Source organism: Jatropha curcas, chromosome 3 (assembly GCF_041381405.1).
Source record: "Jatropha curcas cultivar XTBG-Jc1 chromosome 3, XTBG_Jcur_1.0, whole genome shotgun sequence".
Lineage (NCBI taxonomy): Eukaryota > Viridiplantae > Streptophyta > Magnoliopsida > Malpighiales > Euphorbiaceae > Jatropha > Jatropha curcas.
The window spans coordinates 26322615-26348991 of record NC_143153.1 but is presented as its reverse complement, the minus strand read 5'-3'; the positions used below and the strand labels follow the sequence as shown (position 1 = coordinate 26348991).

The 26377-nt window shown below is 27.8% G+C and overlaps 1 protein-coding gene across 4 annotated transcripts; it reads left to right on the top strand.

The window, feature by feature from the left end:
- The first annotated feature begins 18027 nt into the window (after positions 1 to 18027).
- LOC105636512 (transcription factor TGA1) lies at positions 18028 to 25321 on the top strand. 4 transcript variants are annotated; one of them, XM_089719333.1, is made up of 9 exons: positions 18028 to 18207; positions 19907 to 20147; positions 20246 to 20320; positions 20762 to 20821; positions 20911 to 20988; positions 21112 to 21175; positions 21899 to 22170; positions 22918 to 23145; positions 24701 to 25321. In XM_089719333.1, exons 2-9 carry the CDS (start codon positions 19953 to 19955, stop codon positions 24851 to 24853), a joined length of 1125 nt encoding a protein of 374 aa, XP_089575459.1. In that variant the 5' UTR covers positions 18028 to 18207; positions 19907 to 19952; the 3' UTR covers positions 24854 to 25321. The 4 variants fall into 4 exon arrangements, with proteins under 4 accessions (XP_089575459.1, XP_089575462.1, XP_089575461.1 ...); XM_089719336.1 differs by lacking the exon at positions 18028 to 18207 and adding an exon at positions 18253 to 18385; XM_089719335.1 differs by lacking the exon at positions 18028 to 18207 and adding an exon at positions 18799 to 19727.
- The last annotated feature ends 1056 nt before the right edge of the window (positions 25322 to 26377 follow it).

Sequence of the window (26377 nt, the reverse complement as noted above, 5' to 3'; positions counted from 1 at the left end):
AATATCTCAAAGAGAAGGGGAGAGAGAGACAGAGTACTGGTGTGGGTGACTGACTGACTGACTGACCGTAATTTCTCAGTCAGGTATCGGGCAGGACGGGCAGGGTCCTTCTCAGTATAAAAAGAACGTGGGCTTGGGCTGCCCGGAGTAAGAGTAACGACAAGTTTTGGGTTTTTGATTTGTTTAATTGTCTTTTTATTGATGATAAATAATGATTATCTTGATTTATTAATTATTTTAATAACCACTCTCACCGTGTCTATCTTTCCTTTTAATTTATTGAGCCAACGCTTTTGGTTTAAGTCTCTCTCTCTCTCTCTGTCGTGTTTTGTACTCTATTGCCAATTAACCATGGTCCTAACCGCGGAATCTGGTTTAACTCGGGTTATCTAACTCCAACTCATTAACTCACTTCCACCTCATCCATTTTGTTACTCTTGGCGTTAGCTTACTCTACTTAACATTAACTAAAAGTTTAACTTTATTTTAAGATTTTTTTTTTTTTGAAAATATAATTTATTAATAATAATATTAAAAACTACAAAAAAAAAACTCATATAAATAAGATATAGAACTTTACTATTAGTAGCTAACAGAGTTTGCTAATCTTTTAACAGACAAAAAAATTCATATTTTTTTAACAATAAAATTAAAATTAAAAAATATAATATTCAATCTTCTCGTTTGAATTGTTCTTAACAAAAGATATAAATCTTCATAGTATTACCTAATTCGTTAAGTGATTTGAACGATAAAATAATAACTCTTCTGGATCTTCTATACCTGGATTATTTTTTAAAGAATTTGAAACATATAATGAATACAGATGAGTTTAAGCCACTATGCTGCAATAGCATCAATGGAGAAACAGACCACACTATCAAACTCCATTGATCAAATATCCATACTTGTAAATCAAGATCTAAAGTATTGTATTAGTATTTTATTAAAATTAAATGATGCATATTAAACTATTATTAAAATCAATTAAAATATAATTATTTAACCAATAATCAAGGTAATTGGCTAATGTATAAATGAAAGTTTAAAAGTTAATATTTTAATTTTGCAATATATCAAGATTTAATTAATAGTAATACAGTGCTTCCTCCATTTTCAATTTAGCCTTTCTCAATACATATTTTTATATAATTAATTAGAAAAATGGATTCGAACCTGAATCTATTATCAGATTGCAATGCAGTTACTACTAGACTATATCTTGTTATGTAATTTGAACAATTAATTAATCTTGATTGATGCAAAAAGTAAATAATATCTCATATTAAACTAAGGGTATAATAGGAAAAATACTTGCAAATTTATATTTTTAATTAAAATAATTAATTTTCTTAATTCTTGTGAAATGGTAAGTGCATCTGTCAACTGGGGATAGAGGGAGTAATTTAACTAATATATTTATTGACAAAAAGCATATTAAATAAATGAAAAATATCAAACTTTAAATATCGTTCACTTCTAAAAAAAAGGAAATAAAATAATAATTTGCAACAAATATAAAAATAAAGTAAGATAAGAATTTTAAGACAGAGAGGGTAATTTAATTAGAGTAGACTTATCCGAATTATAAAAATATTATTTGTAATTTATAACATTGTTAGTTATTTTCAAATAAATAAAAATAATTTAAAAAGTAAAATACAACCTGTCCTAGAAAAAAATAGTGAGAGAGTATAAATTTTATTTATCATCCCAATTTGCGTGGCAATAAATTATTCACATGTTGCGTGTGCACTTGTCCGCTCAAGTTGGTTATCTTAATTAGGAGTGTGGACTATTTTGATTTAATTGTAATTGAATAATGGAATTAAATAGATAAAATATAGTCACTTTGACAAGAAAACTTTGATTTTTGTTTGTTTGTTGATTTACAATTTTTTTTTTATTATTTCCAATTTGCTTATCTCAAAAATGTTAATTGAAATAACTAGATTTTATTTTTATTATTTAGATTGTAATTTTAACAATAATCGATGCAAAATTTTTGATTGTATGTAATTTTCAATAATTTTATAAAAATTTTAAATAAATAGCTGATAAAGTCTCATGAGTTGCTAAAAGCATCTCCAATGCTAACGTAGATTGTGGTTTATGTGTCATATAAAATAGAAGATATAAATAGTTATGTGATTAAATGTTCTATTTATAGATGTTGCATTTCAAATTATCTGTAATGCACTACTTGCAAATCCCCTTGCATATCCTCTTTCTTCTTCATTTTTCTGGGTCCATAATTTAATATACAGCCAATCACTATAGAGCAATAAATGACACATTGTCTAAGAGACCCTCCAGGAATAGGAAGTGTGATCGATCATGTGTATTTATTTTTTTTTAACACATCAATTTGGCATACCAAATAAACATTAGCATTGGAAAATATTTTTACAAAAAACTTTGCATTTTTTTATGTGACAATTAAAAAAAAAAAAAAAAAAAAACGATTCACATTAGCATTGGAGATACTCAACTAAAAATATCATTAACTGGTATTTTTTTTTATCAATTTTTGCTAGTTAATTTATATTTATATCATGTTTAGGCTTTATTGACTTTATAAAAATAATTAGTAAAAATTATTTTTTAAAATTAATATTTTAAATTCATATTATACATACATTACTAAAATTTTATCACACGACAAACATTTGTCAACAAACAGCTTTCTAACATTAACCAATCTATTTGCAATTGTTATGGATTGCACAACAAGAAGCTAAATTAAATATGTCCTTAATAAAATAAAATACAAAGTCTTACCTCTTCTTTAGAATAAATAAATTCACAAAATTTCGTGAAATCTATTTATAAATCCATATTATTATGTTGAAATGAAAAAAAATATAGCTTTTAATTCTAGAAACTCAATTACATGAAATTAAATATAACTACAACAAATTCCACAAATCATAAAAATAGGTGGAATTTCCAAATGAACTATACAAAATTAAGCGACCTAACTTTTTATGGTACATCTACTCTTCTCCATTTATAAAGTCAAATTTTCAATTTTTTTACTTATTTATTTATCAAACTTGACCAAAACCATTTAAAAATTTTATTTTTTAGAAAAATATTTTCTTATTATTGTCTTTTTTATTTTAATATTTTCATCTCTTATTTTAATTTTTTTAGCATTTTTTTACTATCGAGGAGAGAGATTCAAGTTAAATATACATTTATCACTAAATTAACTGAAATATTTTTATTTTATATATTTATTTTAATTAACATATAAAAAATTATATAGCACAACATAAATATAAATTAGTATTTATTATTTATTTTTGTGAAATTACTATTTTAAGATATTTTAGGAAATAAAAGCAAATAAAATTTCAATTATAAATTTATTTCATATATGATCAATTAGAATTCAATTGAATTACATATTTTAAATTAATCATACCAAACATGATTCATTTACAAATGAATTCTACTATAATTCAGTTATAAATGAATTTCATATTTTTAATTCATTTATACCAAACGGAGTGTTATAGTCACCATAACAATCTCAACCAACCATGTTAATCCATATACAGATTTAATTTTATTTTTCAACTTAAAACATTTTATACTAATAATGCTATCATAATATTATAGATAATTATCAAATCAAATGTACTTAATAATTTACTAACTAGAATATTAAATTAATGAACTGTAATAAAATATAATTAAAAATTTAATTATACTACTATTTCTGTTTCCAAATATTTATTACATTTAAGAAAGTATTATATTATCAAATACTTATCACGTTTGTGGATTTTATAAATAATAAATTATTTTTCTGTGTTACCAGTTGTATATGAGCAATAGTGATTGAATGATTTTCACTCAAATAATTTATTGTAATTTAAATAAAGTGAAAGATTTTTTTAAGAAATATGAAATACTCAAATGTGACAAGTATTTGGAAATGGAGGGAGTATATGTTAATCAAAATTTTATTACGACTCACCCAATAAAAGATAGTGTTATTTCATACTCTATCAGTCTTAAAATAAAAATCGTTTAAGGTTTTTACACTAATAAAAAATAATTAATTCTCTTAAATTATAATAAAATTAATGATAATTTGATCAAATGATCATTTGTCTCAAAATTAAGAGTAACTTGTGAAAATAGTTATTATACCTAATGTAAATAAGGGTAACATTAAAAAAATATCATTTATTATTTCATAAAATATTCAAAACGATCTATATTTTATAATAAAATAAGCACTCGTAAAACAATTTATATTTTGTGAACGCAGTAATAGTCAACTCAATGAATGGTAGAATCAGTCTAACCTTCTATAATTGAATCTTCAAGTTTTGGAAATTGGATGAACTTCATTGATATCTTCAAAAATCAAAATTCCATTTATTTATTAGTACTCGTAGAATGAAGGAAAGAAATGTTTAAACTGGTAAATAGTAGTAATTATTTTAGTAAAATGGTCGGTTGTTGAAAATTGAGAGGCAGTTGAGGATCATAACCCAAATAATTGGACAACACTCAAGAGGTACTATATATATATATATATATATATATATATATATATATATATATATATATATATATATATAATGTTATAAATAATAGAAATAGTATTTTAATTAAAATACTCGGGAGAGAGTGCTTTGCTACACCCCTAATTTCCATACATGTCCTCCCTTACAGGTAGTGGATCCATAAATATTTTTTTTAGGATCAATATATAATTTTTTTACAAAAAGAGGCGTAAAAATATAAATAAGTTGAATTTTATTGATTAATTTAGACAAATATATATATACTAGAAAATTCTAAAAAAAAAAAAAAGAAGACATCTCTTTTTATTAAGTGGATCCGTTACTGCTTTATAAGTCTGCTCAGTGCGAATCTAGATTAATCGGACCAGTAGACTTAGAACACCGGATAGTTAAAAAAAAAAAAAAAACAATTATCCAACAAAACTTAAGAAATAATTAAAAATATTAAAAACACTTTGAATAAGTCAATGTGGAGAATTATGTTTTTAAAAATCGTTGAATAAAAGAATTTGTTATTATTATAAACAATAATGTTAATCAATGGAAAGGATAAAGGAATTTGCTTAATCTACAACCTAATCGAACCTAACTTCACGTACTCTAAACCAACTCCTCGGATCATACGAAAGGGAGAAAAGTATGCGGTAGTCAAAGTTTCAATAGTCAAAAGAAAAATTTTAATAATAGAACCTCTAAATTGATTTTGATAATAAGAAAAAGAAAAATCTCAAACTAATTATCAATTTTTTTAATTATTAGACGCAAAATTAATTTGAAATGGGTTAACAATAATTTAATATATATGGAGACAATTTATTATTTTTTTCATCTATTAAACAAAATATTACAATTATTTTAGGTGGCAGCACTATTTTATTAATGAAAATAAATGTAAAGAGAATATATAATAAAATAATGTAAAGAGAATTTAAATATAATTTTAAAAGGGATTAATTTAGAAAAACTTATGTGTTTATAAAAGAAATTAAAAGAAAATATAAATTTATTAATTTGGGCTTTGAATGTCAATATCCATAGCTAGGTTCAGGACTTAGTCTTCTTTTGGTAGTATGATTGAAGACTGTAAAGTGAAAAATAGAGCTGAAGAAATCAGCCCACAGGTCCAGGTTCTTAAGGTTAAGCTATATGTTTTGTTATATAGCCTAAAATACAGAAGAAATCAGCCCATCATAAGGAAAATTTTATCCCACTCTTTGCAGCTTGTAGACAATGTTTTCAGGTGGTATTCAATTTAAAGAAATTATGATAAAAGAACAAAAAAACTCTTTTTTTTTAATCTACTATTTCTTTTTTTGATTTGTTGGGAGTCCCGATGAGTTAAAAAATACTGCAGGCTATACAACAGGGGTATCCTTTTCTAGACTCATCAAATATATTCGAGAGGATCGAACTCGAGACATTTAACTCTTCACATAAGTGAGAAGACTAACTAGACGATAAATGTATCATTTTTATAGTAGAATAATTTTATAAAGAGAATTTAATTATTGGTAAATGAATCACAAAATTGAATAATAGATAGATAGCGATACAAGGATTCATGAATATAAATATAAAACATAATTTAATTCAATTAGTTTTGTATAAAAAAGAAATTCCAATACTTATCTAAAACAATGGACCTAATAAAACAGAACAGGCTTAGAGATGAACATTTGTGGGCCATTAACTAGAGGGCCCAATGAATTTGCACATGATTAACAATGTATAAACATGATTAGAAAAGGTGTTTTAACTTTTAAGCATGCAAAATCTAGTAAAGTATGATTACCTCTATACACCCATTTGGATAAGGCTCATTCTGGATAGATAATACTCATCCATCATGTTTTTTTAAGGATAAAATAGGTATATAGACAGTCAACAAAAGAAGAAAAAACAAAGAGAGAAAAAAAAATCTGTTTTGTTAGCATAATAACTTTCTTTAGTAGGCCAAATCTCTCAAGGCACTCAATGTAGGGATAAGTTACAGAAGGAAAAGAAACAAAGGACCTTTAATTTGCAATTTGCAAGAAAGTTAGATCTCAAATAATTTTTAAATTTTATATATATCAACCTTTAGTTATTTATATAATTTAGAATCGCGCGAATATAAACTGACTTTTAAGATATTTTCTAATAAATAGAATAGTTAAGTCAATGAGGTAGTGGTTTGGTTGGTCTTTTCACTTATGTGAGGAGTGAGAAGTCTCGAGTTTGAGTCCTATCGATTACTTCATTGGACAATTTTAAGAATAAAACATGCCATTATTCTAAAAGAGACATCTTTATTAATTTTGGAATATATAGTATCTCTTTTTAGATATAGAAGTAATTCTTGGAAATTTAGTCCAACTGCAAAAGAACCTAACCCAATGTTTTCTTTTTCTTCAAATAGGAAAAGATTCTTGATTAGCTTTTAGTTTATTTTTTATGTGTAATGGCTGGCTTATTATTAATTTTAATAAATTTTTATCAAGATTTGGATTCAAGCTTCTGAGGTTGGCATTGGAAAAGTTCTATGATTCCAAATTGTACTTTACCATTCTTTCCAAGGAATGGAATGTAGGTCATTGCAAGATAATTTAGGTTTTAGTTTGGCAGTGTTAAAATATTTTTGTTTAGCATTCAAACTGAAAGCTTCCTTTTTTTTTTTTTTTAGTATTCGGGATGGAGGATTCGAATTTGGGGCAAATATATCGTACAGGAACTTGGCTATGCTTTAGTGTGCAATTGAAAACTATTTTTTTCAAAAAGTTTAATATTTTAATATTTCAGAGATGATGAGAAAATAAATATATTTTAATATGTCGAAATTGAAATGATTTATATAATAAAAAACCGTTGTTCTATTTTATTTAATCCTTCTCCTCTATTCAAAATCCAAACTCGAGACTTGCTGAAAAAAATTTAATTTTATTTTTTGATAATTTAGAGTTTTTTACCACTCAATAAATCACATTTATTAGTAAATTAATTTTAATCAATGTATTTAATATGATACTTTACTCAAAACAGTAATATCAAAAATACCTGCAATGATCTAATTATCGATAATTGAAACATTAGCATAAAACTAAAACACAGAATTAATAATGATGACATAAGTGAAGTGAAGTATCCTACTAAAATAATATAAATTTCTGAATTTGGAAGTGTTCAAACATTAATCATCATAGTACAATAGACCTAAATGCTAAAAAGAATTTAAATAATGCATATAAAATACAGAAGGACTAAATAAAAATAATCAATAATTTATTATAATGATAAAGACATGGGGATATACAACCATTTCATATTTTTAATTAAAAAAAAAGAAAATAATCTATTAATTGGATAAATCTCCCTTTTAATTATAATAATACAACAAAGATTGGATATATTATTTCAGTTTCAAGTTTCACTCATTTTTCTATTATTTTTTTTTATAATATATGATTTATTAATTATTATTACTTTGTACTATTATAGTATCATAGGATGCAAAATATTTCAAACTAGCTGTACTTTTGTAGCTAAACAATGTTGGATTGGAGGGTCCAACTGTACACATGTCCTGAAGCAATTGTGTCCTAATAAGCCACACTTATTTTCTTCCAAGAGACACATTGACTCTTCACCCAGCATTAAGGGCAGTCATAATATATAATTATATATAAATAAAGCCAAAGTTAAATAAATAAATAAAATTTAAAAATTAGGGTTCAGATTATTCTAAAAAAAAAAATCTTAACACTATTCTAAGAAAAGAATCTTAACTGGAGAAAATTATGTCTTTGACTTCATAAGATTCAAATCATTTTGATTTCTTTTTATTAAAAGGAAATTGAATATAGGTTTCTCTACTGTAAGAATATGTTTTTACTTTTTATATAAGAATGACTTTATTAGCCATTAGGTTCAAATCATATTTATTTTTCAGAAGTAAATAATATGCCCTGTTCAATGGAATTGACATTGTTCGATTTGATTGACTTGGTCAGGACAACTTTGATTCAAATCAAAGTTCTAAGGTAATTCAACTCAGTTTTATAAAATTTAATCCGTTAGGTTTAAAATTAAACTGAATTTACTAAAAAAAAAAAAAAAAAAAAGATCGAATTGAGTCATTTCGGTTTAATTCAATTCTAATAGTAATTTCGATTCGGTATGATTTTGATACTAAAAATTAGATTTGTTATTCTAAATCTCGATTTGGTTCAATTTTAAAGCAAACCGCCCTTTACTCGAAAATATAATACATTAAATAAATTAAATTTTGCAATTCCACTAACATGATATAGAATAACAAATCCCTAAGTGAGTTTTTATCCACCTATAAGTGGTAGAATATTCTCTTCACTATTGTATTAAATTTTTATTTACATTTTACAGAATCTGTAATGAATATATATTTACCTCATGAATGTTTGGTCTAGGTAATAAAATTTAAGAAACAAAAATTGAAACTATGAGAATATAACAAACCAATAATACAATGACTTGTGGTTAGAATTGATATATACAAGAACTTGAAATGAAATTCATCAATTGCAATCAATTGCAAGAAGAATAATAAGTAAAGAATCATTGCCCTTTACGATTCTATTCAAGACGCAAAAGAAACACATTCATACCAACAACAGCAGAATGTGTATACACACGTTATCTATCAACAAATTGTTTTAGTTCAAATGAGAATATTTCATATCATATATAGAGAAAAAAAAAATAATAACAGTTTTTTAAATTTTTTTTTAAAATTGAATCTCTGATATTGAATGTAGGTAAAACTTATTTTATACGTGGATGCATGTATTCCAACATAGATGGATGAATGGCCATAAAAAATTTGCCTAGCATCAAATGGCAAAGAATTTATTTGAAGAAAAAAGTGCAAATAGGCATCCAAATTTAGAGTGACCAAAAAAAGAATCTAAAGAAACATTTTGTCTCATCATTTTATTCTTGAAGATCCAAAATTTCTGACGCCACATTAGCCATTCTTAGTGGCAACCCACTTTAGATTGCACTTGAGAGTAGTAGGAAATTATAAAATTAGAATAAATAAGACAAGTGTTTACGTGACGTTTCTGTTTCTTTATTCAGAACAAAATAAAAAAAAAAAAAAAAGGAATTGAATTAAAAATAGAGAATATGAAAAGGAAAATCACTAAGGAATCAACCAACCATTATACATAGTAGGCACCACCCACTTGCTATATAGTTGCCAACTTTATATGCATCATTGGCACCATTACCTTACCTAATTTTATTAATTATTATTCACACTCTTATCCTATCTTCTTTATTTTTTTTTCCTTAGTATATATATATGTATAAATATAAATATATAACATTAGGTTTCTCTCCTACTAGACAATCCATTTACTTTAATATTAATGAATTTGTTAATTAAGATTATGGTCAAGCCATTACACCTCCCCAACCATTTTTAAAATGAAAAGAATTAAACTAAATGGTAAAGATGATGTAATTGAAATTTTAAATTTTAAATTTAAATTAACTTGTTGTTTCTTAGTCAAAATGGATGAATTAATTCTATTGGGTTTGGTGTATATATTTCAAAATTTTATAAATTCAATTGTAAAAAAGAAATTTGAATTAATTATTATAAACATAACTAACTAAGTCGAAAAAAATTCGATTCAATATAACAGCAACCACAATAGTTTAGTGTTAGTCTCAAACTATTTGATAATTCAATTGAATTTTTTAAAAATATATATGTGAAAATATGATCCTAAATCCAAATTTAATTAAATTAACTAAAATTAGATGCATATTTTATTTTGATAATTGGATTGAAATGGACATGAATTATTTATATACACCAAAAGAAGAAAAAGGAGCAAAGAATTAGAGTAAAAAAAGAAAAAAAAGTAAAAAGAGGAAAGGTAGAAAATGTAGAAAATTTCAATTAGCAGATAGTGTGGTGTGGTGTAGACATAGGTAAAGCGAAAGTGATAATTTTGGATGGAGTTTCTATTCTAAAGTTAAAATAGAATTATATAGTAAAGTGATGCGTGAAGACAACATGCAACAACATCAAATCATATGGTATATAGTATATATTTTATTCTTTTGCATTTGCATTCTTTTATTTGACAATCCACATCCAAAAGTAGTGAATCCTTCCTAGTTCCTACCCTAAAATGACACGTCCTTTCCTTTTTACTGTATATGTATACGTGATAAATTTTTTTTTTTTAATTTTAAGATTTTTACAATTTTCATTAATTCTTTTACTATTGATATCTTAAATTTTATTTTAAAAATAATTGTAACCTCTGTGTTTTTGTGATCCAAATTTAATTAACATGACTAATAAAATTAAGGCTTAATTATTAAAAAAATGTCGGTAACTTTTGAGTTTTTTTTTTTTTTTTTTTTTTTTATCAATCAATACTCTAGCAATTATTTTTATTGTCAATTTTGATCTCTATCTAGAATTCGATTGAGCAGAGACAAACCAACATTTGAAATTAGGAGGACAAAATAATATATGATCTAGTTAGAAGAAAATTGTACAAAAACTAAGGGGCAAAGTGGTTAAAAGTATGTCAAAAATGAATAAATGATTAAGGTTTCAGTCGAGACATGTTGATGTAAAGGATGAATTTTTATTTTTATTTTTAATTTTCAACACAGAATAATTTTCTTATTTAATTAATTATATAAAAAAGAAAGCTTTCTTTTTTTATTATTTGATAATAATACAGATTTTGAGTGGAAATGTGACATTATTTTTGAGTTTACATATTATCTTAAAAGTATTATGATTACATTATTTATTTTAGTTCATAAATCTCATTTGATGTTTGTGCATTAAAGTAAAACTAGAGACGGAAAGCATTATAAAAGAAGTAAGAAAACAAATTTGAGATGAAAAAGACTAACCCAAAGAAATAGTATCATCTTCTACTTCTATTGGTCTTTTTTTTTTTCAATTATTTTCAAGTTATAATCTATATCTATATATATATACAAAAGCAAAGCAGTTTGCATTTTATTTAAGCCAAGTGTAAGACTCTAAAATTGCCAAGTACGAGGAAGACAACAGTTATTTAGTATGGTTGTAAGAAGATAAGTTATAATGACAGCAATGGTAAGAAGATAAGTTGCTTTTAGATAATGTCTTTATCTTAAATAATATTTATTAGTTACATCCCATCAAGATAATATATTAAATTAAATTAAAATTTAATTAAAATACAAATAACCCAAGTCATAAAATAAGAAATAATTAATTTCTTATTTTAGTGATTACTTTGGTGTATAAGATAGTCTTGTATAACATGAGCTAGGTTGTATGGATATGTGACACGAGATACGAAACGTACGGGATACGATAATTTTTAAAAAAAGTAGGACATTCACTCGCTTAAAACACATTACACTAAATAAATAATAAATGAATATTTCAAATAAATAAACAATCATTTATAATAAACATAAAATAAAAAAACACTAAATTTCTTATTTCAACGACACAAAAGCAAATTAAAAAAAAACACTTCATTTTTATTGGTAATAAAAAAAATCTTAGTTAATTAGCGATGTATGGAGTAGTCTCATATACCAGGAGTTAGGTTGCACAAACACAGGATATGAGATACAGGAACGTACGGATACGGCAATTTTAAAAAAGTAGGACATCCATATACTTAGGACACACTATACTAAATAAGTAACACATTAATATTTTAAATAAATAAATAATTATTTATAATAAATTATAAACATAAAATAAAAAATACTTAATTTCTTATTTCAATATAATTAGTTAAATTCTCAAAATTATTATCACTATTGAAAAATATATTAATAGTGTGTATGTATTTTTTTATGTAGGTTATACCATGTATAACTTTTGCTATTGCATACCTTATGAAAAGTTTCACATGATACTTAAGAATACATATCTTGGCATCATAACTTTTTCAGCATATCTCAATAAGATATAATTTATCATTTTATTATATAATTTTACTATTTTTGAATGATGTTATAAAATACTATTTTATATTTTAATATTACTCTGCGCATCGCGCTGATTAAAAGGGAAAAAAGTAATTATACTTTCAAATAATATCCAATGGGAGGAAAAAACCTAGATCACCTTTAATAAGTAAAAATTATTTCATTTAAAAATAAAAAAGGAATATAAGGCAAAAGAATTTCGATAATTTTCTCTTCAAATTAAAAGAAAAATAAAAAACTATAAAAATAAATTTATAGAGAAAAATTAATTTTATTTCTCTTTTATATCAAAAAAAAAGTCACAAAAGTTTTTTCAAAAAAATATTTAGCCCATTCTTATTTTTTCTGATTATTCATTAATAAAAAGAATACAAAAATAAATTAAAAAAACACTTCATCACGCGATATGAGAATGTATGCGATTCGATAATTTTTTAAAAGGTAAGAGATCCACACGCTTATAACACACTACACAAAATAAGTATAATTAATATTTCAATTAAATAAACAATCATTTATAATAAATCATAAACATAAAATAAAAAAAATACTGAATTTCTTATTTCAATATAATTAGTTAAACTCTCAAAATTATTATCGCTATTGAAAACTACATTAATAGTGTGTGTATATTTTGATGTAGGTCACATTAGAGGTGTCAAAATGGGTCACGACACATGAACATGATTCGCCTAACACGCGAAATAAATGGGTTAGAGTTGAGGTTAAACGAGTTCGTGTCGTAAACGAATCACTAATTTATGATACGAATATAAACGTGTTGTGTCGCGAGTTGACACTCGGGTTAGGCGAGTAATCCGTTTATTTAAGAGTAAAGATGTAATTTTAGTGTTAGATATAAATACTCTAACTAATACCTATTTAAATTTTATTGTTGTATTACTTTTTTATTTTAATTATAAATCTTAAAGAATTTATACATTTTACGTGTGAAAATTTATTTTTAAATATGATTGAGTTAAATAGATTAAAAGTTAAAAATACTATAAGTGGGTCGTATATAAGGGAATATGATATTGTCTTAAATTGCAATGGCTTGTACATGTTGGACTTTGCCAACAAAGATAATTGGAGAGGCAATTTGGTTTGTCGGTTTGACAATTTTAGCTTGAGACCCTATTATTGAAAAACAAAACTAAAAAGAAAAAGAAAAAGAGAAAGAGAAATAGAAAGAAAAGAGTTTGGCAATTGACAAATGAGTTAAAGGGAACTTTGTTTTGCAAAAGATATTGGATGTGTTAGTGTTACCGATTAGCTACGGGCAGTTTTCAGAACAGAAATGTCCTTTTGTTCAAACGTTCTTTGTGCTATCATCATCATGCAAAATAGTATTCTTTCCTTTTGGAATACGTGTGTCCAAAAATGAAGTATTATAAGGGTGTCTACTATTTGATTCAACAAGTAAATAACTTTCAAATAAGTTGAAATTGGTTATGTGAATTATTTGTTTTTATCCATTCTCAATTCCTAACTAAGTCTGCACTAATATTGAAAAATAATAGATCTTTTGAGACAACTTCCTTTTGTACGACTGTAAATTTACCTTTTTTTTACTGTTCACCACCAATATATCACTATCATAAATTAGACACATGAAGTTATACTTAGGACATGACTAAACATCAATATTCTCTCGCAAACAGCCAAATACATAATTTCACCCCTCAACTATATATCTTTATTTCGAATATTTTAATTTATAAAATTAATACTTATTAAATATTTTAATTTGTAAAAATAGATCAATTAAACAATTGTTAAATAGTTGAAAAATATGAAAGTAATTATTTCAAAAGCTATTGTAGCTACACATTTTATCAATATTTTGCACATAAAAATCAAAAACTTTAAAAATTTATCATTGTTATAAAAATTTATGAGTTCGAATGTATAATATGTCATTCACATAATTCAAGATATCATAATGTTAAAATTTCAAAATTCAGGGGTGACTTTATGTATTATGCCTGTCACAAACACTATTTAATTCAAACTAAAAAAAATTAATGAAACAAACAATTTTAATTTTCAAATTTAATTCTCTCTCTTTTACATACGGTAAATAACAAAATGGAATAAAGTTTCACATATTTACTTATATATAAAAAAAATGTTGATTTTTTTACAATAATATAAATACAATAAATTGACATATATGACATTTAAAAAATATTAATTTGATGAAACCGAATCAAATCAAATCCATGTATAAAGAAAAAGCAACTAGTTTCAAAACCAAATAACATGGTGATGCACATAAGCCAAAATTTCTGTTAGTTTAGTATGTAAAATATAGCAATAAGTGGAGAACAGAAGAAGTAGAATAGTTTGAATTTTAATGTAGAAAGAACATGGAGAGTAGTGTTGAGGTCACGATTGTCCCCATAAGTACATGAAGAGTCAATATGTTACTATAGGAATTTGCACGTATGGATTGGCTTTCGTTAGGTAGCCTCACCAAAACTTTTGAAATAACATATAAATTTTTATATTTTTTAAGAGACATTTACCAAGTGCATTAGGAACCCCATTTATACTTTGTTTTGTTGTTTTTCTTTTTTCCAATTTATCCAATATAAAACCCAACTTTTATTTATTTTTAAATTATATTGAGATAAATGCAATTATTATTAATATATATTTGTACTGAAATAAGTGTGATATTCAATTTAATGGCGAATAAAATAAGTTTTAGGCCTAATGTCTCATCATTGTACTTTATATAAAAAATTTTGTGCCACCCTTAATTTTTACTTTGATTTATTAAATATTTTAATTTATAAAATTATACTAATTAAATACTCCAACTTGTAAAAATTATTGTATTGAATACTCAAACTTTTAAAATTAAATTAATTAAATATTTATTAGATATTTAAAAATGTGAAAATTGTTATTTCGTTTATCCGTAGATCTGCAAATGGTGATGACCATAGTTTAGCAAAAGGCATCCCATTCTGTGTCGGATCAGGTTGAATTTCTTAATTCACCTCCTATTTGTATTGTCATCTTTTGAGGCTTGAAGGCCTTTAGTTATCCAATCATACCATTCTTAAAAAAAATATATTATTATTATTTCAAATTATACTAACTACATGAATATCTTACACATAAATATCAAAAAGCACTAAAAAAATATTATTGTTAATATAAAAAGATATATAATATTAACAAAATTTGTAACTTAAAATGTATAATAAATCACTCACAAGGTTTAGAGTGCTGTAAAAACTTTTTCGGTAAAATACAAGGTTGCAGTTGATTTTATAATATTAAATTTAGTAGCTAAGAAAACTCATTATACAGCGTTCCTTTTATAGTGGGTGATTTTATTTTATTTTTTTTAATTTTTATATAATTATATATGGAGGTTGGAAGTGAAAGAAGGGAGGGGTGGTATATGCAAGAATATTCACTTGTTACATATGGTTATTGGTATTTAGTACTATCACTCTCAAAACATAGGACGGCTAAGGTTAAGGTTGAAGTGGATGACTTTAAATTTTACCCAAACGCACCTCAAAATAGCAATCATGCTTGTAATGATCACCTCCTCTGTTGACGTACTTTGCATTCTCAAGTACATTCATTTCCTTACCTTTTAAGGATGTTCTTATTTTCTTTAAACTATTTGAGCCTATCTGCCGTAAAATTAATAATTTTAATTCTAACAAATTTCACTTAAGGGTCGGTAGGGGTCCGCAACATAATTAATATAAATTGAATAAATAACATTTTTGGATAAAAAAAATAAATTGAGTCAACCTATTTATTGAATACGATCCAATCAAATTAAATCAGTTTAGTTCAATTTAATTTTTAATTTTAACCTAATTTTTTTAAGTTATATTAATTTGCTTTTAGATTTTTTAGATTTTTAACCTTTTCAAACAAAAAAAATTTAATTCTTTCTAATGAAATTGAAATTGAAGGATATGGAAAAATTTTTTAATTTATATTATAAAAAAATCTAATACTATTAATTGTGATATGTTATATTGATTAAGTCTATTACCTTTGTCGCATATGGAAAATTTTGATCAGAGCCAATTTTATTAGAAGAAAGTATTTCTCGATCATAGAGAAAGTTTTGTAATTTCAGTGCAAGTACATATTCTTTGCCTTTTTCCAAAGAACCCCCAGATCCATTGATAAAGGAGAGCTTTTCATTTCTATAACGTCAGCTTCCAAAATCCCTTGTCCTCAATATCAAACCTATACACGCAATAAGCCTTCGTGTGCACACGCGCTATCCATATCGCTCCAATAACTGACGATCAAATTCCCGCGAAAAACATCTCACTTCAACCCTTTCCACGCTATTAAAAACGCGTGTTCTTCACACACAATAAATTCCGGGAACTTTGGCCATCGCGTAACAGAAAAACTCTCCTATATGGAATAATGTCCATGTGTCCCGTCGACGACGTCACCGGAGTATGACGTCATATGTAAACGCAGAGAGCGGTGTGGGTGCGTAGGTTAAGCATTCTGAAAGTAGTGATAGATACCTGGTGTGCATATTAGCGATAGTGGAAGAATATGTGTAAACTTTGACTCTCTGTAGCTCACTATGGGTTAAAGCCAGCCAAGAACATCAAAACAAAACAAAAAAAACAATATATTAATATTATTACGTATGCACAGTTTTATTTTTTTATTATTTTTTTTTGTGTGGCTGATGGGATAATATTTTATTATTTGTTGGGCAAGTTTGGATGTGGATGTCACTCATTCTTCTATTGAGGGATTAGCACTCTCTGAATATGAAAAAATCATTAGCCTTTTCAACAAATCAATTCAATTCCCTTTTCACATCAATCTTACTCTTATAAATTATGATTTTAACTTAATTTTTTTGTTTAAATGTTAATTGAATTTTAAAATTAATTACCAAAAAATTTTGAGATAATTTTCTAGACTTATGTTTGAATCCCTTATAACAAACTTACATTATTTATTTTTGGATATTTTGTTTCCTACATAATTGGAGCCATATGAAAAAGATTTGAATCCATAACATTTATGGGAAAATAATGAAAAATAATTGAAGATTGTAATTTAATAATTTATAATTTTAGCCAACTAGATTTGTTTTTTGGTCTTCCAATCTCGTATGGAAGACGTGAGGAGTGAAAAGTCTCGTCGTAAAAATTATTATTAATTTAGTAGATATTATTTAAAAGAATAGTTTTTTATTACTATGTAAAATATATATTCTTTCGGTTCATTGAACTTCAGCCGAGAGCTAATTAGTTTCATTATTATATTAAGGGCTTGCTTTAAGATTTTTCCAAATCCGGATTTAATTTTAAAAAAACAATGTCATTTGTTAAACAATTTTGAAAACTTATTATGATATTTTAGAGTATCAAAACTAATATATATATAAATAAATAGTAATATATAAAAATGGTATAATTTAAAATAAAAAGAACAGTTGAAAGAAAGGAGAGTCTCTTTTAAGCTGTCGTGTTGCCAAATTGATTCTTGTTGGAAATGATAATGGGACAAAGGGTATGGAGAGGATTATTTGAACAACTAGGAGTGTTAGGGTTTCGATTGAGACTTCAAATTTTTGCTTCTGGTTCTCGTGTTTTGGGAGGCGGGAAACTCTCTCTCTTGTTTCTTTGACTTCAAATAACATATAAAGGTTCGTAATTTTTTTCAGACCGTTTTTTGGTCTTGGTTTTTCTGCTTTTTTTTTTTTTTCAAAGACTCTGTTTGGTTGCTGAGAAACTTGAAGGAAGGGAAAGAATAGGAAATTAAACTTCCTTTTGGAGTTTGCAGCTGTTCAGTTGTTACTAAAACGTGTTTGTCTAGGAATATTGGTACTCAATTGAATTGAAGTGAAGTGTTTTTTGACAGATAAATATTGGATATATTAATTATACATACAAACATACTGTTACATATATGTTTATTGTGTGTGTGTTTCTGCATTCTTGGTGTCTTGTTTTCCAATAGCCAAAAGGTGTTCTGTTTGTTTGTTGCTTAAAAAATTTTGGACTTTGATCTTTTTTATGCAGGGTGGAGTCATGGTATTGATGAAAATAACAAATCATTGATTAGTTGAAAGAATTGTTCTTTTCTTAAGAAGGGGGGAGGAGAGGGGTTGCTTTCCTGCTTTTTTTTTTTTTATAAAATGAATTTCTGGTTTATTTGGAAGTAAGATTCCAAAAACATGATTGCTGCAAATAACTGTGAATTTTTTTTTCAAATTACATATTTAGAAATGTTTAGCTGCAGTAGAGAGCGGAAACATCATTGTGTACTTACCAAATTCTTCTACTGCTTTCGCTTTTTGAAGTCGAATTTTTGTCTATGCATTTGCACTTTCATGGATGCTTTTTAAGTTGATAGTGAAAAATGCTTAAGGAGATGTTTCTGGGAATTTATACCCTTTTTAGTGTGCTTGTTTTACTCTTTTTTTTGTGGAGCTTCTGTTGTGGTAACCTCAAGCTCAATCATCTTTGACTTTTATTTGTTCTCATTTGACATCTCCTTTGGCTATCATCCTTCAATACCGAGCGATACTATTCTAAAGCATCATTGCTACTATTATGTTGATAAGTATGCATTTAGGCAACTTGGGAGTTTTCCCTTGATGCTTCTTTACTTATAAGACCAGAGTTATTTCCTTTACCTTGGATGGAGACTTTTTCTTACTGTAAAATCCACAATAATTTCTTCCTGATTTATCTTGATTTCCAAAGACAAGCAAGTAGGCGCACTATAAGCATGTCGAGGGAGACGAGTAAACAGTGAGATCCAATTTGGAAATGACTTGGTGATGTCTGAACCTGGAAATAGTAAAATAAAGAGGAAAAACAATATGATGCTTAGCGAATGATCTTTTCTTCCATGATGTTGTAAGATGCGTCTCGATAGGGCATGATATTTATTTTCTTGGAAGATTGTGTGCCCTTTGGTGGAAACTTTTGCAAGTTGGGCACTAGCACAAGTCACAATGCATCCTTCATTTACTAAAAAAAAATTTGCATCTACCTTTGCTCCCTAGATTCAAGTGATGGCAGAAGAACATCATGAATATTGATCCATAGTAAGGCATTTTGTTTGTACTACGATACCATAATCGTGTATTTGTAGTGTCACTGTCATGTAATTAGTTCACTTCCAATTCTTTTAACTCCAGGGAACATTGTCCCCCAGGTGCAGCTTTATTCATTGAGATAGTAATTACCATTTGCATTTCATAGCATTTTTTTGGGAAACTCAGTTTTTGTTCCCACCCTGAAAATGATTATTTCAACACTCTTGTCTATGAAGATTCTTCTTAATATCAATTTGAGTAGAAGTTTTATGTTCTTTTTGTGACCACATACCTGCAGTTATACCAAAGCTTAGTGAGCTACCTCTATCATCAGTACAAGAATCATGAACTCCCCATCTACACAGTTTGTCTCCTCAGGAAGGATGGGTATGTATGAGCCGATCCACCAGATTGGCATGTGGGGAGAAGCCTTTAAGAGTAATGGAATTCCAAATGCATCTGCATCAGTTTTTATGGCTGGCAATCCAAATACATCTCAATCAATAATTATACCAACAGACACAAAGCTAGACAATCAGGTGCAAATTGTTCAAGTTCATTCTGCCTAATCCTTACAGTTTGGGGTAATTTTTTCTGATTTAAATACTAAAGCATATATGTGGTATAATTTCTGTAGTCAGAAGATACTTCACAAGGTACTCTTGGGCCTCCTAGCAAGTACGATCAAGAAGCAACCAAACCCACTGATAAGGTAAGTTCGATGGTGTCGCAGTCTCTATGTCTCTCTAATATCTTCCTGAGTTAATAATTTACTCTCATATTATTCACATAAATTTTCAGCTTTTAGTTCCTGCATTTTTTTTATGCGTGTGTGTTTGTTCATCAAATTGAGATATGATAGCAAGTTGTTCTAACTGATCATTGAGTTGCATTGCATTGGTAAAAGAAAAGAAACCTTTTAACCCTTTGAAGTTGACAAATCTGATTGATTTACCATCTTGGTTCCTTCTTTTTCTTCTACTTTTTTTTATCTTAGTAATCAGGATGTTATGTTCTCATGTCTTTACAATCAATTTCTTTTCAATTTATTTTTAATACAGATGTGAAATGTTTTGACTCATGACCTTGTTTGAGGGCTCTTTCTGAAATGCCTGACTACTTGGTTCACCAATTTACATATTAATTATCACAGGTACAAAGGCGTCTTGCACAAAATCGTGAGGCTGCTCGTAAAAGTCGGTTGCGGAAAAAGGTATGAAGGATTGGATGTTGGAAATGATGACCTACATGCAACAAGTGACTTGGTATGCTAATTTGAGTTCAGTTTTCTTTTCCCTGCAGGCTTATGTTCAGCAGTTAGAATCAAGTCGTCTAAAGCTGATTCAATTGGAGCAGGAGCTTGAAAGGGCTAGACAACAGGCAAGAAGAAGATTACTATTGAGCAAATGAGCAAATAAATTAACTTTTTCTTTATTAGTCTATTGACCTAATATACCCTCCCCTATTCCCCTTATTAATAATTTAATTATATGTTTATTGCAGGGACTATATATAGGTGGTGGAGTAGAAACTAGTCATCTGGGTTTTTCTGGGCCAATAAACTCAGGTTTGTTTACCAAATTATTGGTGCCATTACATTCTTGTTTTGATTTCGCTTGAATGTTGATCTGCCCATTTCAGATTGCATCTCTTTCTCAGTGATTGGTTTAGTAATCGATGTCTGTGGGTGTGATAAACACAAAACTTTTTTTGCTTTTTTCTTTTTGGTAGTGGGAAGGGGGACTTGAACCTAAGTCTATTCCCTAATTGGAAGATGCACTACCTCTAGGCTAAGCCTACAAGCACAACAAATTTGGGACTTCACCTTGACAAGGATTCCAGTCAGATTGGTTATTAACTGTTCATGATTCAAAACTCAAGTTTATAATACATGTTATATTTCTCTTTTTATATGCTATGAGGTATTAGGCATGCATTGATTGTTACTAGAGAATAAGGCAAGTAAAAAATATAAGGAAGTAGCTGATCAGGAAAATAGCCCAAGCTTGAAGTAAATTCTTTTTTTTTTTTTTTTCTTTTTTCAAATTTTAATGCATCTTATTGTGTATGCTTCTGTTCTGAGATTATGTGAAAGATAATGATACCATGGGACTAACACATGTGAAAGCAAATTGTTGGCTAGTAGTCAATTATCTGTATATGTTCACTTGTGCTCCACAAGAGAATGTAAATTCGTGTCTTAAAGATTGATATGCCTAACTATCTATCATTCCTTAGCTATTTCATTTTTTTTTTATTCTAGTTTAAGCCCACACAGAGAATTCTGCAGGGATTGCCTCTTTTGAGATGGAGTATGGACACTGGTTGGAAGAACAAAATAGACACATCTGTGATCTGAGGACTGCATTAAATGCTCATTTAAGTGATATCGAGCTTCGCATACTTGTAGAAAGTGGCATAAACCACTATTCTGAACTTTTCCGTTTGAAGGCAATTGCTGCAAAAGCTGATGTTTTCTATCTGATGTCTGGCATGTGGAAATCATCGGCAGAAAGGTTTTTCTTGTGGATAGGAGGATTTCGCCCTTCAGAGCTTCTTAAGGTGAGTGTGAAGGTTATGCATTCTTTAATTATATGGGGTTGTTAATGTATTGAACTAAGGTTAGAAATTTTATGATCTGCATACTGTTAATATCTCGAGACATAATAGCACACAAGGATTCTTCTACTGGAGGCTCTGGGGTAGGATTAGACATTCATACGCATTAACAGTTGAACCTTGGTTGTTGCTAAATGTTCACGTGTCCAACTGATCAGATGGATCTGGTTAACTATCTTCTGTGCCAATGTCTCAGACATTGATATTTTTCATTATCACTAGGTCTCTTCTAGAAAACCTAAATGCTATTCATATAGTGTGGCTATGTTGTCTTCTATGAGCATTGGCTATTGGCTGCTTGGTGTATGTTACAAATTACTTTAGAATTTTGGATGAGGCACTTTTGTTATTATGGTTTTCCTACACTTCCCAAGGGGTGATTGTGACTAAACTCACATTTGGAGAGGTTGGGTGAAATCATGCCTAACTTTAAGAATCTTAGCTTCAAAATATGATGGTTGTGCATAACTTTGATGTACATTGGCTTCTTTCATATTTTTTCACTAATTATTATGTTATGATCAACGCACGTTTTGCTTTTCCATTCTTTGGTGGTCTCCCCTCCCAAAAAAAAAAAACAAAAGAGAAAAAAAAAAAGAACAGAAAGATAAAAAAAAAAACCTCCTTTTTTTTTAATGAGATTCTAATCCAACCTTATTCTGAAATAAATCAATAAGATTTTGATTATAGGTTCTCAAGCCTCAACTTGAGCCCTTGACGGACCAACAACTTTTGGATGTCTGTAACCTTAGACAATCATGCCAACAAGCGGAAGATGCTCTTTCACAAGGTATGGAAAAACTCCAGCAAACTCTTGCTGAGACTGTAGCAGCTGGTCGATTAGGTGAAGCAAGTCATATGCCACAGATGGATACTGCAATGGAGAAGTTGGAAGGTCTGGTCCGCTTTGTGCAGCAGGTAATATAAGACATCCTCCCATTTACACTAAATACTTAGTCAGTTGGTCTTCATTTGTCTCTCTCCCTCTGTCTCCATCCATATTCTTGCCCATCATATTGGCTCTCTAGCAGTTCATATGTTGCTAGAATCCTTTTTGAGTATGATATAATTCATAATTTATATATGCTGAGAGCTTGTCATGAAGAAAATAGTATCAACAATCATCATTAGTATCACATATTCAATTAGAGAAGTGATTAAAAATAATTTTTCAAATAATCTATTAAATAACAGCACGAGTAATCTTGTTCATTTTAACATGTCACCTCTCTCTTAACCTGTCTCTTATCTTTAATGTTGCATAATGAGGATATGTAAAAAAGATGGTCTTTGGTTCCATTGTCTCCACTGCTCAGTAACATTTTTGTCTCCCTTTCTTCCTATTACATGTGTATTGATAAATTATTGACAATAAAATGAATAATAATTGTATCATCTTGAAAAGAAAGAAAAGGTTTTTATGGGAAACCTTTTCAAGGTAAAGAGCATTAACAGAATAACATATTTTTGTTTTATATGGCTGAACTTATTTGGGATATTTTTGAAGAAATGTATTTGTTTACTGAAAATTCAATCAAAATGGTCTATCTTTTTGTGAAAGAAAGTTGAACTAAATAATACTTTTCCACACTATTTGCTAACTATTTGACTCTTTGTTTTAATGGATTAGCCAATTCACTACAGAATTTAAAGCCCTTTGCATAGGATTTGCTTTTCTTCTGGATATTTATTTTTACTGGAGGTTTGTTTTTTTTTACAAGCCCTTTGGTTTTCTTTGTTTCTCCTTTTAATTTTTCCCTTCTCCTGTTTGTTACTTTTTTCTAGTTTGTAGCGCCATAAGAGGTTTATTGAAATAGAAACACCTATATTTCACTCAGTTCTGATGAGGCAGCAAACTTGAAGTCATTTGATATATCATTGCAAGGCACAGTTCACTTTGTGAAACATATCTGACTGCATTTTCTTAGTATTGAGGAAATAGCTTTGATTTTTATTCCATGGAACCTTGATTTGAATGCAGATTTTCTTTTAAGTGACCATGAACTAAAATTATTATCTATTACCATCATTTATCATTATTTGTTTAGGAGCTAATATGTTCCATGATATCCTTGGAAGATTCATCAAGGTATCTTGCAAACCTAAGTTTCATAGGTTTGTATCAGTTTATGTATATAGTTTCATTATCTTTATTCAACTTATCACTGAATTTCAGTGTGGTAACTTCAATTTTAGCATAAAATTGAGTTGATTTTAATTTGTATTGAATAAAGCAACTATTGCTCTATTCTTGTAGACTTGGTCAGGTTTTTGTTGCTGTCGTCCAAGTTAAAAAGTCATCATCCATTATAGAATTAGAGCAGAAAAATTTTTAAACCGAATTGAAATCTATGAAAATCTTGTCACTTTATTGGACACAATAAAATCAAGTGATTCTTCTGTGTTATGAAGTTCTGCGCCTCTGCATGATCACATATTACTGATAGAACACTTTTTTTTCTTTTCCAAACAGGCTGATCATCTCCGCCAGATAACTCTGCAGCAAATGTCATTTATCTTAACAACACGTCAAGCTGCTCGAGGTCTGCTTGCCTTGGGTGAGTACTTCCAACGTCTACGAGCTTTGAGTTCACTTTGGATAACTCGTCCTCGTGAGCCTGCCTAGTATTGCATCAGAAGGGCTTCAGCAAGTGAAAATCTCGTCGAGATAAATTATCAACAGAGCCATAAGTTGGCAGCCAAAGGTGTGCCTTTTGGTAATGATGTTGTAAACCTATATAGACATAATTGAAGCTGCTGACATTTTTCAAGCAGCCTGCCACAGTTGAGAAGTTGTAAAAGTAAGTAGCCATTTTATCAAAAGAGCAAAGTTGGTAGTTAAAATCAATTTTCAATTCCTATCTTACATTGTATTGTCTTCAAATGGGTATTTTTTTTTTCGTTACACAGTCTCTATATAACTGGATGGGTTGTCTTGTAAATTTTTGCAGAATGGTCTTAGGTGTATTGGATATGTCTTGTACATAACACAACGGAGAAACTGGTTGATATGTATATAGTTTCATCTTCATGCTCTGTATGCTTATATTAAACGATTTTTTTTTTCATGTATCAAAATTGAAAAATTATTCAATTTTTTCTGTAGTATGAAGGAGACACTACACAATTGGATATGGATCTCTTTATTATAATATATGGATATGAATTTGAATGAGTAGATGTTGATTAATAATATTTTTATGGATTTGAAGGACTTATAAATTTAATTAATATCAATAAACATAGAGCATAATTTAATTTACTTTAAAGACACTTGCAATTTTTGACTAGACAAAGCTTCACACATCTAATGATAGTTTTTATTAATTAAGCACCCAATAAAATTAAATAGAAAAAATAAAATATAGCAATTAGGAATAAATTTATATTTCTCAAAAAAGGAAATCGATTTATAATAATACAAAATAGCCGAATAAGAATTTGGCTTCATTAGACTTTAAATATTTAAACAATTTAATTCATTGATAAAACTTAATTCAATAATTATATATGGATATACATTTTAATGAGATTGAAGAAAATTATATATAAAAATGGTAATGGATTTTCGATAATGTAATCGAGTCAAATGTGGAGAATGAGAATGAGTTCTCACAATTTTCATTTCGATTAAAAAAACACATAAAATGATAGCTGAACTGTTAAAATCAGTTAGCCTAATTTCAGATGGCAGCTGTAATATAGTAATAAATGCTCCTCAGGTATCCTGTTTTGGGTTTCGAAGCTTTTCTATTAGCGATGACAACCAAAAAACCATGTGAAGTGTACTTGGTTCAAATCACAGGTTATCTGAAAGTGGTCATTCGCGGATGTGCTAACCAAACCCGTAAGTAGTTAGTAGTAATAATAATCATGTTCACAAGGAACAAGCTTTAATATTATCGGAGCTCATTCAAAAACAGTACAATTTTATCATGGAACGTGCAACAAATGGTCAGGATCCAATTCCAAATGCTAAAAATCAGATATATTAGAGCCAACAAAAAATGGAAACTTTTCAAACTGCATTCTGAACAAGAGAGAAATGAGACGGCAATTATCCTTTTTGCAAACTCTTACGACAATCAAAAAAAAGTTAGAAATTTTAAAAAAATAACAGAATTTGACCCATCAAGAAACCAAGCAAATA

What these genes read in the sequence shown, in the direction of transcription:
- LOC105636512 (XM_089719333.1), top strand. Translation starts at nt 19,953, where the DNA reads ATGAACTCCCCATCTACACAGTTTGTCTCCTCAGGAAGGATGGGTATG. An exon ending in TTGAAAGGGCTAGACAACAG is followed by an intron (nt 20,989 to 21,111) that starts GCAAGAAGAAGA and finishes TGTTTATTGCAG; the next exon opens with GGACTATATATAGGTGGTGG. An exon ending in TTCTGGGCCAATAAACTCAG is followed by an intron (nt 21,176 to 21,898) that starts GTTTGTTTACCA and finishes AGAATTCTGCAG; the next exon opens with GGATTGCCTCTTTTGAGATG.